Source organism: Halichoeres trimaculatus, unplaced genomic scaffold (genome assembly GCF_033239565.1).
Source record: "Halichoeres trimaculatus isolate MK-OKI-2021-1 unplaced genomic scaffold, fHalTri1.1 fHalTri1_scaffold_9, whole genome shotgun sequence".
NCBI lineage: Eukaryota > Metazoa > Chordata > Actinopteri > Labriformes > Labridae > Halichoeres > Halichoeres trimaculatus.
The window spans coordinates 30,225,123-30,238,744 of record NW_027437188.1 but is presented as its reverse complement, the minus strand read 5'-3'; the positions used below and the strand labels follow the sequence as shown (position 1 = coordinate 30,238,744).

The window sequence follows — 13,622 nt, the reverse complement described above, 5'->3', positions numbered from 1 at the left end:
GATGTGGTTGTGAGAAACCTTCTATTTCAAATTACATGTCAATGTTTTAAGGAAGACTCAAAGGTTGACGTGTCTCTGATTGGTTTGTCGTAAAAACAAATGTCGTGTTTGTAGCAGAATAGTCAGCCTAAATTGTATTTGTATAGAATTTGCTTTTACTTGTTCTTGTTCTCATATGTCTAGAGAAAGGCGAACCATGACTGGGCCGTCAAAAAATACTGTGGTCTACCTTAATAGCATCTTATTTCCTTTAAAGCGTACGTGTGGGGAGTTCATTCATATTTTCCCTTCTCTCGTTAAGATAATAACTGCAATGAAAGGTACAAGACTTGATAACAATAAGTATCTGCATAAATTGTTTGACTTTTGATCATAAACACAAAAAATCAAACCCCACCTTTTCAAATTTATACATATGGAGTCCAAAAGGAACTGGAAAAATGACAGATGAAAATGTCATTTTTAGGGCTGGGATTTAAGTTAGTGACATTGATATGGTATACCCAAATTACATGCTTTTATTTCACCCACAAAACAAATGTGCACATACTGCAAATTTTTCATCCATCTTAAGAAAATATAGATGTATTTGTAATAAAATTTTACAGAATATTTTCTGGGGCACATATTACACCTCAAATTGTTTTGAGCGTTACAAGATCATGCCAGGCATCATGCACAGTCTTGCATTAAGCCTATATCTATCCATGGCTCCATCTACTGGAAATATAAAGGCGTACAATGCTGTTTTTGTTTAATTAGTCTGAAATCTGTGGTGAAAAGAACCACCATCAGCATTAGTTCAACATAATTACCCCTTGAGGAAATTACAACTTGTGGTTGTTGCAAGCCTTACTTCCTTTAATGTTGTTTGCTTGTGTTTACTTTCTCGGCAATAACACTTGTGAGGTACACAGAGTTTTAAAAACAGTTCACACAAGGAAAACATGGAGTGTGACTCCCAAAATACTTACTCTCAAGTGTTTTATCCTCTCCAAGAGTCATCATCTGCATTCCTCACACACCGACCTCTTGTGTCCACCCCACAGAACCAAGCACTGAACCTCCATATCCTCCATATCAACCCCTGCTCTGACCCATCAACTTCAAATCTCAGTAAAAAAAAATATAATAAAAAAGTAAAAAAAAATATCACTTCTTTGAGTTAGTTCTTAATGTGTAATTGTAATGTTGTTTTGTTTGATTTATGAGTAAGTTTATCTATGTCTCTTGTTTAATAATAACATTGATGATTGATCAGTGCATTTGAGTTTTGAAAAGACCAACACTCCAAACTGAGTTGAAATATTTGATGTGATCTGTATAGAATTTTATGGAGGGGGGGTTAAAAAAAGGAATTCAACCTTTTAAAAGAAGAACTTGGCTCACTTAAAATTTACTGACAGTCTGATTTTGAAACGTGTGATTAAAGCATATGCCTTTTAGAGTTAATTTCTTCTCTTTTGTTGGAAGGTAAGATCCACTAAACAATGAAAAATGTCACTGCAGTTAGTATTTTATGCAATCTTTCATTCCATAATCTTAAAAACATGTTTGTTTTATTTACTGGGCTGTCCAAATGTCTGAAGGCCTTACTCACTCTACTCATTTTGTGAATGACAGATTGGAGCCTCTCAGCTCCGATTATCAGTGAACGCACCATCTATCTACAGGAAGTAGGACTGTGGTGTGTTTTTGTCAGTCGGTTGTGTAGCGACGAAAGCTAACTACAACAAGCTGCAACTTATGTCAACCTGCAGCCATAACCGGTGGGCGAAATGACATCACTAGCACCTTGATTCTTTAAAATGTTTTTAGATTTTTTTCAGATGTTTCAGTGTTCACTGCGCAGAAAACGACATCGCGGACGAAAGAGTAGCTAGAACAACGGCAAGGTAACGTCAACAGTTTAAACCGTTAGCGGCTCCCAGCACTAACAACACACTGAATGTTTCTTATTTTAGCTTCAAAGCTGTGTTAGTTTAACATTTAGACTATCTGTGTTGGTTAAAACTGCAATATCAACGTTCATACTGCTTGCTAGCTAATCCTGTCTGCACGTATTATAACACAAAACGCCCTGTTTGTTGTTCTTGTTGTTTACTCGTGTCCTCTTCAGCATTTGTTGGTTTAAAGGGTTAATTAATAACCGCACTGGGCCGTTAAATTGGGTTGGTTTTCATTCAATCTGGGTTTTATGCCGAGGACAACCCTGTGTTTATCGTTCACTTATAAACATTACGGTACTCATAACTATGACAGGAACTTTAGGAAGTGTTTCACGAAGGCCTGAGTTCTTTACATCTAATGTAATATGTGCATAGAATGGACAGCTTCACGTTAGAAGATCAGTAGGCTTTCCTAACATACACAGAAAGTAATAAAGTCAAGCTGAGCAGATAATCTCTTTTAAATACATCAGCCCAAGAACAATTTAAAAACCATTTCTATAAGCTGTTTATACCAGCCTGAGAACATTAGCAACTCACTTGACCCATATTTTGTTTGTGGTATTGGAGACATTGTGTCTTACTTTAGTTATGGTGACCCAAGGAAGGATGTAGAGGTGACCTGAGGAGACTTTATACATTTCCACACACATCCAAATGGGTTTACCCTAGTCAGCAGGTTGTTTTTTGATCTCAATGTCTACTAAACTGGGCTCAATGCCTAGTTTTAATGCTTTGTTCTTGGCTGTGCTGAACCATGAAAAAGAAAGTGTATATATTGACATCACTTCGGTTTATGCATTTGTTTTTAACAGAAAGGACAAGACTTGACTTGCAATTGGTTGTGTATTTTTATCAAGAATCTAATAAGTTTGGCTTATTTTGGTTTTATTTTTATGCTATTTTCTATTTTATCCTTTTTTTGTTAACTGCTCTCATTAGTCAGTTCAATCAAAACTGTAACAAGTGTAGGAAGAATGTGTGTATGAATCATATACGTACAGATCACTGTCATTAATCAACGCTTAAACACTGATTTAGCTGACAAAAAACATGCAGAAAAAAGACTTCCTGGATGACCTGATTCACATCTGTTTTTTGCTCTTTGTTCCAAAGCTAAGTATTATGCTGGACGTGGGGAAGTGGCCAGTGTTTGCCCTCCTTCCTCCTGAGGAGCTGCGGCTTATCCGGCAAGCTTGTGTCTTTGGCAGCGCTGCAAATGAAGCCCTGTATGTCACAGTTAATGATGAGGTAAGACTTGGCCTTTGGATGTATGTGTTAATCCTCCTGTTTACCCCGTCATATGTTGTCGAGACTTAATGGATTGTCTTTTTACCTTGCAAGTTTGATTTATTTTTTTATTTATTCATTCATTTTTTCATATGGATCTGGGTTAAATAAAATAACAACATTCAGCCGGCCTCCCAGTTTTAGACGGATACAGGTTGCAGTTCCAGTTTCAGGGATAAGCAGATAGAATGAGGCTATCTTTAGCCATACAGGCCTAATACCCAAGCAAGCTCCATTTTTATCCTGAGGAGAGGTGTAGAGCATGCCTCATCTATCCACTCTCTCTCATATGTTTGTCTCTGTGGCACAAACAGGTTATGATTAGGAGCAGTACCTATGGTTTAAAAGTATTTTATAAAATCTCTCTTTTTCCTCATGATATATTCCACTTTTTCATTCACATTCCTGGACATCAGATGTAGATGTATTCTGAAATACTGTCTTACAAAATATTCACATTTGACTCAGATGAGAATTGGATAAAGTAGCAGTTGTTCTTTTAACAATTTACAGAAAACTGTCAAAATCTTGCACCTGGTATGAAGTAAAGAGGCACAATGTCCCATCATTGCTGTGTTATCATTTTGAACCTTTTGATATCAGCATGTTTTATTTCTGCATCATTTCTTTTTGTAGGTAATGTTTTATCCGTGGTGTTTGCTTTCTGCAGGTGTTTGCTCTGGGCACTAACTGCAGTGGATGTTTAGGACTCGGAGACCTTCAAAGCACTATTGAGCCGCGCAGGATTGATGTCTTGTGTGGGAAAAAGATTGTGTCCCTGAGCTATGGAACAGGACCACATGTGGTTATCGCCACTTCAGGTAATCCAGACACGAATGCGTGTTTCTCCCTGAGGGAAACTTTCTTCAGGATTGCAGTCAATAAGACAATGCATGCAAAACAACCTGGTTGTTCTAACATTTGCTGTCATTAGTGGACATAAATTATCACAAATAAAGCTTGAATCGGGGATTCAGACCAAAATATAAAATAGAAATTTAGCAACTTGTTGAATGTTTACATGCTGCCAATTTGTTGTTTGCTAAATTGTGACTGAAGTTACTTCTTCCTGTTTTTTGTGGGTAGACAGATTGATGACAAAGGGCATGTGGGAAATGAAACTAAAACTTCAGCAAAATCTGGAAACATTACATACGTTGATTTTCTTGTTTTCATCATCAGTTATTCAGTTACTTGGTAATAATTAATGTTTTTGGTGCATGTATCTTTAAATTTGGTTCACAGATTGTCCATTGGAATAAATCTTGCTTAAAATTAAGTGAAGTTGAACATTTGTCATTTAATTAAATATTAACCCCTGAGACAACATGATTTTCAAGTGTCCCTGCTTCTTTGTAGATGGAGAGGTGTTTGCTTGGGGCCATAATGGCTACAGTCAGCTTGGCAACGGGACCACCAACCACGGGCTGACCCCTGCTCTCGTGTCCACCAATCTTTTGAGCAAGAGAGTAACAGAGGTAGCCTGTGGCTCCCACCACACTATTGCTCTCACAACAGATGGAGAGGTAACCTTTCATTTGTTTTGTACTTTATTTCTTTTCTCTCTGCTTAGTCTGCGTATTTATCTTGACTGTGACCTTTTATCTCCATACTCAGGTTTACGCATGGGGTTACAACAACTCAGGCCAAGTAGGTTCAGGATCAACTGCCAACCAGCCAACACCACGCCGGGTCAGCAGCTGCCTGCAGAACAAAGTGGTTGTTAACATCGCCTGTGGCCAGTTATGCTCTATGGCTGTCCTGGACAATGGAGAGGTAATGGGTCACAATCTGCAAATATTTAGCATGAACAAGGGAATTAATGCTTTTATTTGATTTTATTTTATTTATCTCAAACATGGGCACATGAGAAAGATAAAAAAGTACACAACTTGTTGCCAAAAGAACAACAATGATACAATAAACTGACTGTCACAACAATCAAAGCAACTACGAAAAAAAACATACCAGGGGTTTGAGAGGGGACAAGAGGAAGCAAAAAACTTACAAGAACCTGCTCCTACATATGAAATCACATCAAAGTACATTTCAGAATTATAAAACACATAATATTAAATAATACAAGAGAATTAATGCTCTTATTTAGCAAGTTTGGCTGCAGTACTTATCTTACTTTTGCCCTCAAAATAACCACATTTAAAGCTTCAAATATCTATTCTTGAACTTGGGTTGATGAAAAAGAATTCAAACACATGAGGGGAGGAAAGGAGCCCGGCTTTAAGGTCATCTGAAACTGGCTTTTACTTGTAGGCAGTAGAATTAATTCCTGCCTGTAATTCAAGAGGCACAGTACCTGAGATTAATATTACAAAGTATTGCTTTAAAGCAGGGATTCCCAAAGTGTGGTGTGCGACAACATAGGTGTAATGGCAGCTGAGCACCTCTATGTATTGATGTTGTATCAACAAATAAATAAATTATGATTAAATAAATAACTTAAACACTTTTTAATGGGGATTAATAGTTTAAATACTTAGATGTTGAATTTTTGTTACATAGTAATGACTGCTATTCATCGCTCGGCGACCACACTTGACTTTTAAATGTTACTATTGTCATTATTATACTATTACTTACTGTTATTCTCCCCATTGTTTCTAATGTGAGAGCTCATTAGGCCCATTATTGTACACTCTGTCCTGTGCTAACAGTAGCCTTTTTTATTTAACTTGATACCGTATATGTGGCTATAAAGACTACAGCTTTTCTGTTTTTTATGTTTGGGGTATTGGGGGTGCGTCAGCTAAGTCAGGAGGTAAAAGGGGGTGCACAGTCTGAAAAGTTCAAGAACTGCTGCTTTAAAGTTAGTTTTACCCCTAATTATTTCTTACATTTGGGACATCTTAGAAAACACACACGTTATCACTGAACAATGCAAATTGCAATAGGAGGAGAACACACCAGAGATGCTACAAAACCTACAAGAAACTTCTTCATGATGATCCCCTGTCATTGCTTTGAATAAATATGAAATCATCATCTGTTTGTAGATCTATGGTTGGGGATACAACTGCAATGGACAGCTGGGTTTGGGCAACAATGGAAATCAACAGACCCCATGCAGGATCGCTGCTCTTCAAGGTGTCAACATCGTCCAGGTAAGAACCTAAAGCTCTGATTTTGTCTAAATACTGTAAATCTTCAGATATAAATTGGAGTAATAATGAATAACAACAAAGGTTATTAATGGTTACTGGATTACACCGGCCTGTATTTGAGAACTTGCAGTATTTCAGGAAGCATTCAGCTTAATACCACTCTTCCCTCCACACTCAGGTTTCCTGTGGATATGCACACACGTTGGCACTTACAGATGAAGGGTTTGTTTATGCCTGGGGGGCCAACTCATACGGGCAGTTGGGAACAGGAAATAAAAGCAACCAAGCTCTACCCACTTTGATAAACACAGACAAGGAGAGGTGAGTACCCTGTGTTCATCCCAGACTCATTAAGCAGAAAAACCTCTCCGCTTTAACAACAGGTCACAGAGGGCTGCTTGACAAGACTCTGACAAAATGTTTTAGGTGTTGAATTTCTTTGAGGCATTTGTAGTTCAACATCACAGAGAGTAAGTGATGACATTAGAGGCAGGATAACACCTTCCTATTTGTCAGGATAGGATAATCTTTCTCCTGTAGGTGAGAAGAATTTACATTAGTAGCTCTGAATGGTTAACTCTATTTTTATCTCTAGGATGGTGGAGGTGGCAGCATGTCACACCAGCCACACATCAGCTGCCAAGACCCAGAGCGGCCAAGTTCTGATGTGGGGTCAGTGTCGAGGTCAGGCTGTGGCCAGCCCCCACCTCACCCATTTCAGCAGCACTGATGATGTGTTTGCCTGCTTTGCCACACCAGCAGTCACATGGCACCTCCTCTCCGTGGGTAAGAGTGTGATAAGAATAGAGAAATATTCAACAAAAGAGAGTTGTTGGATTCAAGCGCCATAAGAGTTTTTGGTTTTAAAGTCAGGTTTTCTAAAGAGACATTTTGTGAATCATTTGATCTAGGAGTTTCTTAATAAAAAAAATAATTCTCTAAATTTTTGCCAGATGGTGATGACTACCTGACGGTGGCCCAGTCTTTGAAGAAGGAGTTTGACAGCCCAGAGATTTCAGACTTGAAGTTTTTGGTTGATGGGAAGTGTATCCATGTTCACAAAGCCCTGCTGAAAATCAGGTAAAGGAAATAAAGATACATAAACTCCTAATTAAAGTTAACTAGTTAGTAAACTGGTGCTTTATTATTAGTATTATTATTATTATCAGTTATCAGTATTAGCAGTAGTAGTAGTAGTAGTAGTAGTATCTTTTTGACTTATATGAGGTTTTTTTTCTCCATATTGCAAAAATAAACAGTTTAAGTAAAGTTACATACCAGTTAAGTTAGCTGCTGTGTGTCTGGTTAAAAGTTATATGTGTGCATAACTTCAAAGCCATCCTGGCATACACAAAACATTCAATTTGATTTAATTAAGTGGTGCATAATTACACAGACCAAATTTAGAACCAATTTTGGTTACATGTGACAGGAAGTGAGACCCTGTCTCCAGATTTTAATCTCTGATGTTCAACCACTGCATTCTTTCTGTCTTTGCTGGAACCTCTTTTAAGAAGTGATTTCTTTTATTCCTCATTCCAGCAGCAGCCTGCCCCTCCATCCTAACTTTTACTTTGGTCACATGAATTTATTTCTGACATTCAGGGGAGAATTCACCAGGAACAAATTGCAGTCGCTAATAGCACTGAGAATTGTGCATCACATGACCCCGCTATCTGCCTTGTCTCAAGGTCTTATTCACAAAGGAAGCTGCTGTAATGATGTTCAAGTGCAAAATTGCTCAAAAAGTTCTCTTTTTGAGAATCTGGCTCTCAGAATGCTTTGTCATGAGTGATGGGGGAATTTGGTGAACTGCTTAGAAACTTTCAAACAGAAAGAAATATACTATGAAATTTCAGATTCCTGTAAATTGTTTTGATTGTTTACATGCTAATGATGTTGTTTAAACTAAGACTTATCATTCAGTTAATTGTGCAGCAGCATTTAGCTATCTTTATTTGATTCTGAAGTTTATGTACACACTGAATGCAGGGTTGCCTAAATTTAAACTCCATCTGTGAGACGGTGTTTCCTCGTCTTTCCTGTTAATGTCACAGGGAAGCAAAGACAGTCCTATTGTTTCCGGCTTTTCTTTTCATAACCACACTTGTACACAAAGTATCTGCATTCCAGTCGCTGCTCTCTGCGCTGTCAGTAGGACGGAGCCAGACTGTCTGCGACGTCAACCTTGAAGCACACGCAGATCACATGCAAATGATATGTTCAAGATGCACTCAGAGAATGAACACTCTGTTTGTTTAACCATGTCTGGAGAGGAAAAAATCGGTGAGAGGCAGTTTGTTCTGAGGCAGCAAACATCAACAGTGGGGGAAAAATGGTAATAAGTATTCATAATGTAGGGGCCCATAAGGAATAATTAGAGAAAAAGACTGTTGGCTACAGTTGTTGGCAAAGTGCCTCTGTGTTTTTTACCTCAGGAAATAATGAGTCTTAAGTAAGTGCACAAGAATAAATGAATATATTTTATTTTCACCTTGAAGCATTTTTACTGTTACTGTCAAAAAGGGTCCCAGCTGTTTCTGAATACTTGTTAAGGTCACAAACTTTTGTAATTGTGTGACTCAGATAAAGCGGGACAAAAAAGAACAAAGAACCCGATTTGTATCAAAATGAAAAGGAGTAAAATTAGGAAAATTTATTAAAAAATTGGATCAACAACTACCAATACTCGCCATGATTGTTAAAACATCTGCAGCCTCAAGTCAATGTCATTAGAAATAAATAGTCACTGCTGTGCTATCTTTATCCCTGTCACGTTAGAGGTCTGCTCCTGTCCCTCCTCGTCTAGGTGTGAACATTTCCGTGCACTGCTGAATGAGACGGACGAGGAAACCATAGAAATTCACCAGTTCTCATACTTGGTGTACCGAGCCTTTCTGGAATACCTCTACACAGACACAATTAACCTGCCACCAGAGGATGCTATTGGTAAGTTTAGTGAGAGCACTGAGCAGAGGTGAAACCACCCTGTGCTGACCTGCTTAACACTCCCACCTCACATCTTCATCTTCTGTTCAAAGGGTTGTTAGACTTGGCCACGTTCTACCGTGAGACAAGGCTGAAGAGACTGTGCCAGGAAACCATCAAGAGGGGCATTTCTGAGGAGAACGCCATCACTCTGCTCTCTGCTGCTGTCAAGTATGAGGCGCGGGTAAGCTTATAGCCCCTGGCACATAGTCAAACACCGTGGTGGTGGGGGCCTTCTTAGTAGCTAGTCAGTTGTACTCCTCAGCACTGATCAGACAGCCCTCTTCATTTTTAGGATCTGGAGGAGTTCTGCTTCAAGTTTTGTGTCAACCACCTAACAGCTGTCACGCAGACCCAGGCCTTTGCAGACATGGACCACGACCTGCTCAAGAACTTCATTAGTAAAGCCAGCCGCTATGGGGCCTTCAAAAACTGACTAGCTCGCCCCTGTGGGGATGGATGCAACACAATGAGGGTTAAGCTCACAGAGGTCCTGAGAGACGACCGTAGACCAAAGTAAACACCGGGCTGTCCAGTACTTCAAAGCCTTTGCGGCTGCGGATGTTAGCACCAGAGGTTAACAGTTTCAGGTTACCCTCTAACTAATGCCTCTGTGTTACTGCCCAAACACAGTTGTCGATGTTGGTGGTTGTTGAGGTCACACAGCTCTGTCAGTCACAAGGTGCGCAGAGGTTAAACAGGAAGGTGTGCCACAGGGGTGTTCTTTCTGTTGACCTTCTCACAAAGTTCTCAGCTAAGTGTGTATCTGAATTCTGTGTTCAAGTAACTCAGCAGAAAGCTGCGGTGCAGAGGCTAGCCTCGCATCAGGAACCAGCTCTGCTCCAAAATGCTCAACACTTCTTCTGATTCATTTCAATATAAGGGTCCTGGTGTGAAGACACATTAATATTTTATCACACTGCCTTTTAATAGTTAGTAAAATGAATAGTCAATGCCTACATTGTTCTGCTATGTAGTATATTTGATAGGGCTATTGTGCTGTGAAATGCTTTGCAGAGCAACCAACACAGAAAACAGCACATATCTGGGCCGTAGTAAATCATTGTTAGTGTCAATATTTTCAGATATATTGACCCTTAAAGGAGTACAAAAATGAATTTTTATTTGCTTGGAAAAACACTTGAGTTTAATTTCAAAACATGTGAGAATTCAGAACCATGGATATAGAAATGAAAAGAAGTTGTTTTATGCAAAAGTACACAATAAAAACAGTACACCTCTACAACTTATAGCAACCAGTGACTGCAGAAAGTGATGAACCAAATGAGCTGATGTGAAATATTTCTTAGGATTGTACTGCTTTTCTCTCGCCTTGAATCTCAAGCTTCCTGGATTGAGAATTTAGTATTTAGCAAAGAAAAACATTTAAAGGGACTGTGAGGACTTTCTTGGTGATCTTGGAAAAGTCTCATTTCTAGATGTATGCCTGATAGTAATCAACAACTTAAAATTAGATTATCAGCACGAATATAGGTTATTTGTAAATGTTATTTCTCAGCTTCCTGATCGGGTCGAAGTCTTTATGACAACACCACAAGACAACTGTATGCACGTGACTCTGGACCAAAGGTGTCGCAGCACTCCACTTCAAACAAACATTCCTCACAGTCTCTTTAAGCTGTTCTTGTGTTTTGATGGAAACAAAAACTTGACACCTTTTTGAAGAATTATGGGTTATATCTAATCACTGCTAATATTTGTTCTTGTACGTAACTTAATGTTTCATTTTTCCACTTTGTTTTATTTGTTTTTCATCTTTTACATTCAAACGTGTTGCTACCCTCAGATACTAGCACAGATTTATTTTTGCACTGTTGCTATCAGTCCCACCATCAGCAGACGGATGAGAAGCGATGCAGTGAGTTACCAATCAGGAGAGATGAGGACATCCTCCAGCGTGTTTACCTGTGTCTGACTTAGGAAAGCAGAATATTGATCCCTGTGTAGCCTGTTATTGATGTTGAACTGTAAGAGCAGCTGATTTTACAGTTGTTCTCACTGCAGTTTGAAATGTTTACAAAAGTTTCTTTATTGTTTTTTCCAGTTGTTCATACGCAGCAATATTCTACTTCATTTTACAAGATTTTTTTTTAATTGTTGCCCCTGATAGCACCTTGTGTTGATAAAAAAAAGTGCAGGCTTAGTGTAAATGCCAACCAATATGTTGAGTAAAGCTCAAATCTGATGTAGGACTGCAAGCTGTTATAATGTTACCTGATATTTCCACAAAAAAACTCCTTTAAGGCGTCTAAATAGAATGTAGCACACTACTTTTACTTTAACAAGCCAATTCTTTTATTTTTTGGAACGTTTTGATAAATATGATAAATGCCTGTGTTTTTATTTTGTACAGAATATGCTGTAAGCTGCTAGCTCTGGCATAAATGGTGATATTTGATAATCTCAAAAATATTAAAGTCAATAACTGTTCAACTATGTTTTTGTTTTTGCTGTTTGCATCAGTGGTGTCTAATGGAATAGTTTTTAACTTAACTTTATGTCTGTGTGGTGTACGTCAAGCCATCAATACTCAAGCACTGATTCATGTTGGTTACAGCAGTCTAGTAGCCAGTGGGGGGCAGTGCGGATAACTTTTCAGACTATTGACTTCAGAGCCTCCTGAGCCCCAAGAGACCATGTTAAGGTTGCCTTATTTTTTCACTTTAAAACAAATGACCCCAAAATAACTGATACTGTTTGAAAAGAATGTCTATTTCAAGAAATGCAAGCAGATAAAACTTGCCAATGTTGTTTTAACTCGTGTCCTGCTCCATAAATAGTTTATAATACTTTGGGTGCAGAAAAGGAAGTCCAACACAATTAGTGTGTAGTGATCATAAACTTTAAAATATTTGTCTCTTGGAGGCTGTCCAAGATTCTGCTGATTTCCCTCTCATTCAGTCTGTAGTGAGAGTAAGTTTCAGTCCTTGCAGACAGGATGTTTCATAACGTGATTAAAGTCAGATCAGCAGCTCACACGTTATGATTCAGTTACTTGCTCAAGCTAATGTCTGCTCTTGAAACAGACTGTCGAAAATAATCTGGTGTGTCTTTGGCATTAATTGGTCACATGTGTGAACACAACAGATTTACTCAGTTTTTTGTGCATTATGCAAGGCATTTATTTTGCAATTGCTTTAAGTAATGTGTCTCATAGAATTAGCCTTTTAGAGATGTTTATATGCTGCAATATATAAGGTAACCATTGTAACACCCACTTACTCAACATGCCTGACACAAGTGCAGTAGTTTTACAGGAGGAAGTGTAAACAGCTGCCAACAGTAGCTGGCACGCTGCCACGGTCTGACCCCCTTCATTGGGATAAAGACGAGATACTAAATACTGAATCATTTAATCGTGTTACAAAATGTGTTTTGTCTATTTCTTCATTTAGATCAGCAGATTGCAAAAGTACTCATTCAACGTCAGAAGTTCTGCATTTTCAGTTGAGTTTGTAAAAAATATGCTGCAAACATTTCTTTTGAAAAACAGTTGGATGTCTCTGCTGAGCTGATTATGCAAGTACGAACAAATTATCGTTGAAAAAAACCTTTAATTTCTGTTGTAATGTAAGATTATAAAGTTGAATGAACCGAAGTTTCAGTAGAGTTCAAGAACCTTAAAAGTCTGCATAACATCTTTGACTTAATGCTCCTTCTATGTTTTCTTCATGCTGTATTTTCTCACATTTCTGATAAGGAGTGGCCTGCAGTACTTCTGCTCAAGCCTGAGTTTAAAAATAGCACATGGGCCTGTGTGCTGTTGCCTTTTAATGTGAAAGTTGTGATGGAGAAGAGCTGCACATGATCAAGTTATGCTTCTTCTCGGTCTCTGTGGCTCCTGTGTGGCTCCTGTGTGGCTCCTGCGTGGTCTGCTCACTGCACTGATACCATCACATACTATTAGCATGCTGATATTTGCCTGTATTAAACTGCTCATTCACATTTCTGAGTTTTTCTTTTTTTATCTGGAGTGTTTTTTAAGCCAGTAAACAAACATCAGCTGGCCTGTGTTTCTCAGACATAACTGAAATTCTTCTCTGCAGCTATTCAAGCATGCAGTTCAGCTTGTTTCCCCCTGCGGGACAAAATTAAAATCAGCGGTTCAACGGTCTGCTAGCTCAGGATGACAATGTACTCTGAGACATGTTAATGAGTGAAAACAGAAAGTCAAACCTTCTGTGTTGCTGTTTCTGGTCAGAGAGAACTTACTCGGTTCATGTAAACTGAGTTTTATCCAGAAAAGGGGAACCAC

The 13,622-nt window shown here is 38.5% G+C and overlaps 1 protein-coding gene across 1 annotated transcript; it reads left to right on the top strand.

The window, feature by feature from the left end:
- Positions 1 to 1,887: 1,887 nt before the first annotated feature.
- rcbtb2 (regulator of chromosome condensation (RCC1) and BTB (POZ) domain containing protein 2) lies at positions 1,888 to 12,815 on the top strand. Its single transcript, XM_074680046.1, has 12 exons — positions 1,888 to 1,895; positions 3,066 to 3,200; positions 3,910 to 4,060; positions 4,599 to 4,765; positions 4,857 to 5,015; positions 6,251 to 6,358; positions 6,537 to 6,679; positions 6,954 to 7,144; positions 7,312 to 7,438; positions 9,168 to 9,307; positions 9,400 to 9,530; positions 9,642 to 12,815. Exons 2-12 carry the CDS (start codon positions 3,075 to 3,077, stop codon positions 9,780 to 9,782), a joined length of 1,584 nt encoding a protein of 527 aa, XP_074536147.1. The 5' UTR covers positions 1,888 to 1,895; positions 3,066 to 3,074; the 3' UTR covers positions 9,783 to 12,815.
- Positions 12,816 to 13,622: the final 807 nt, after the last annotated feature.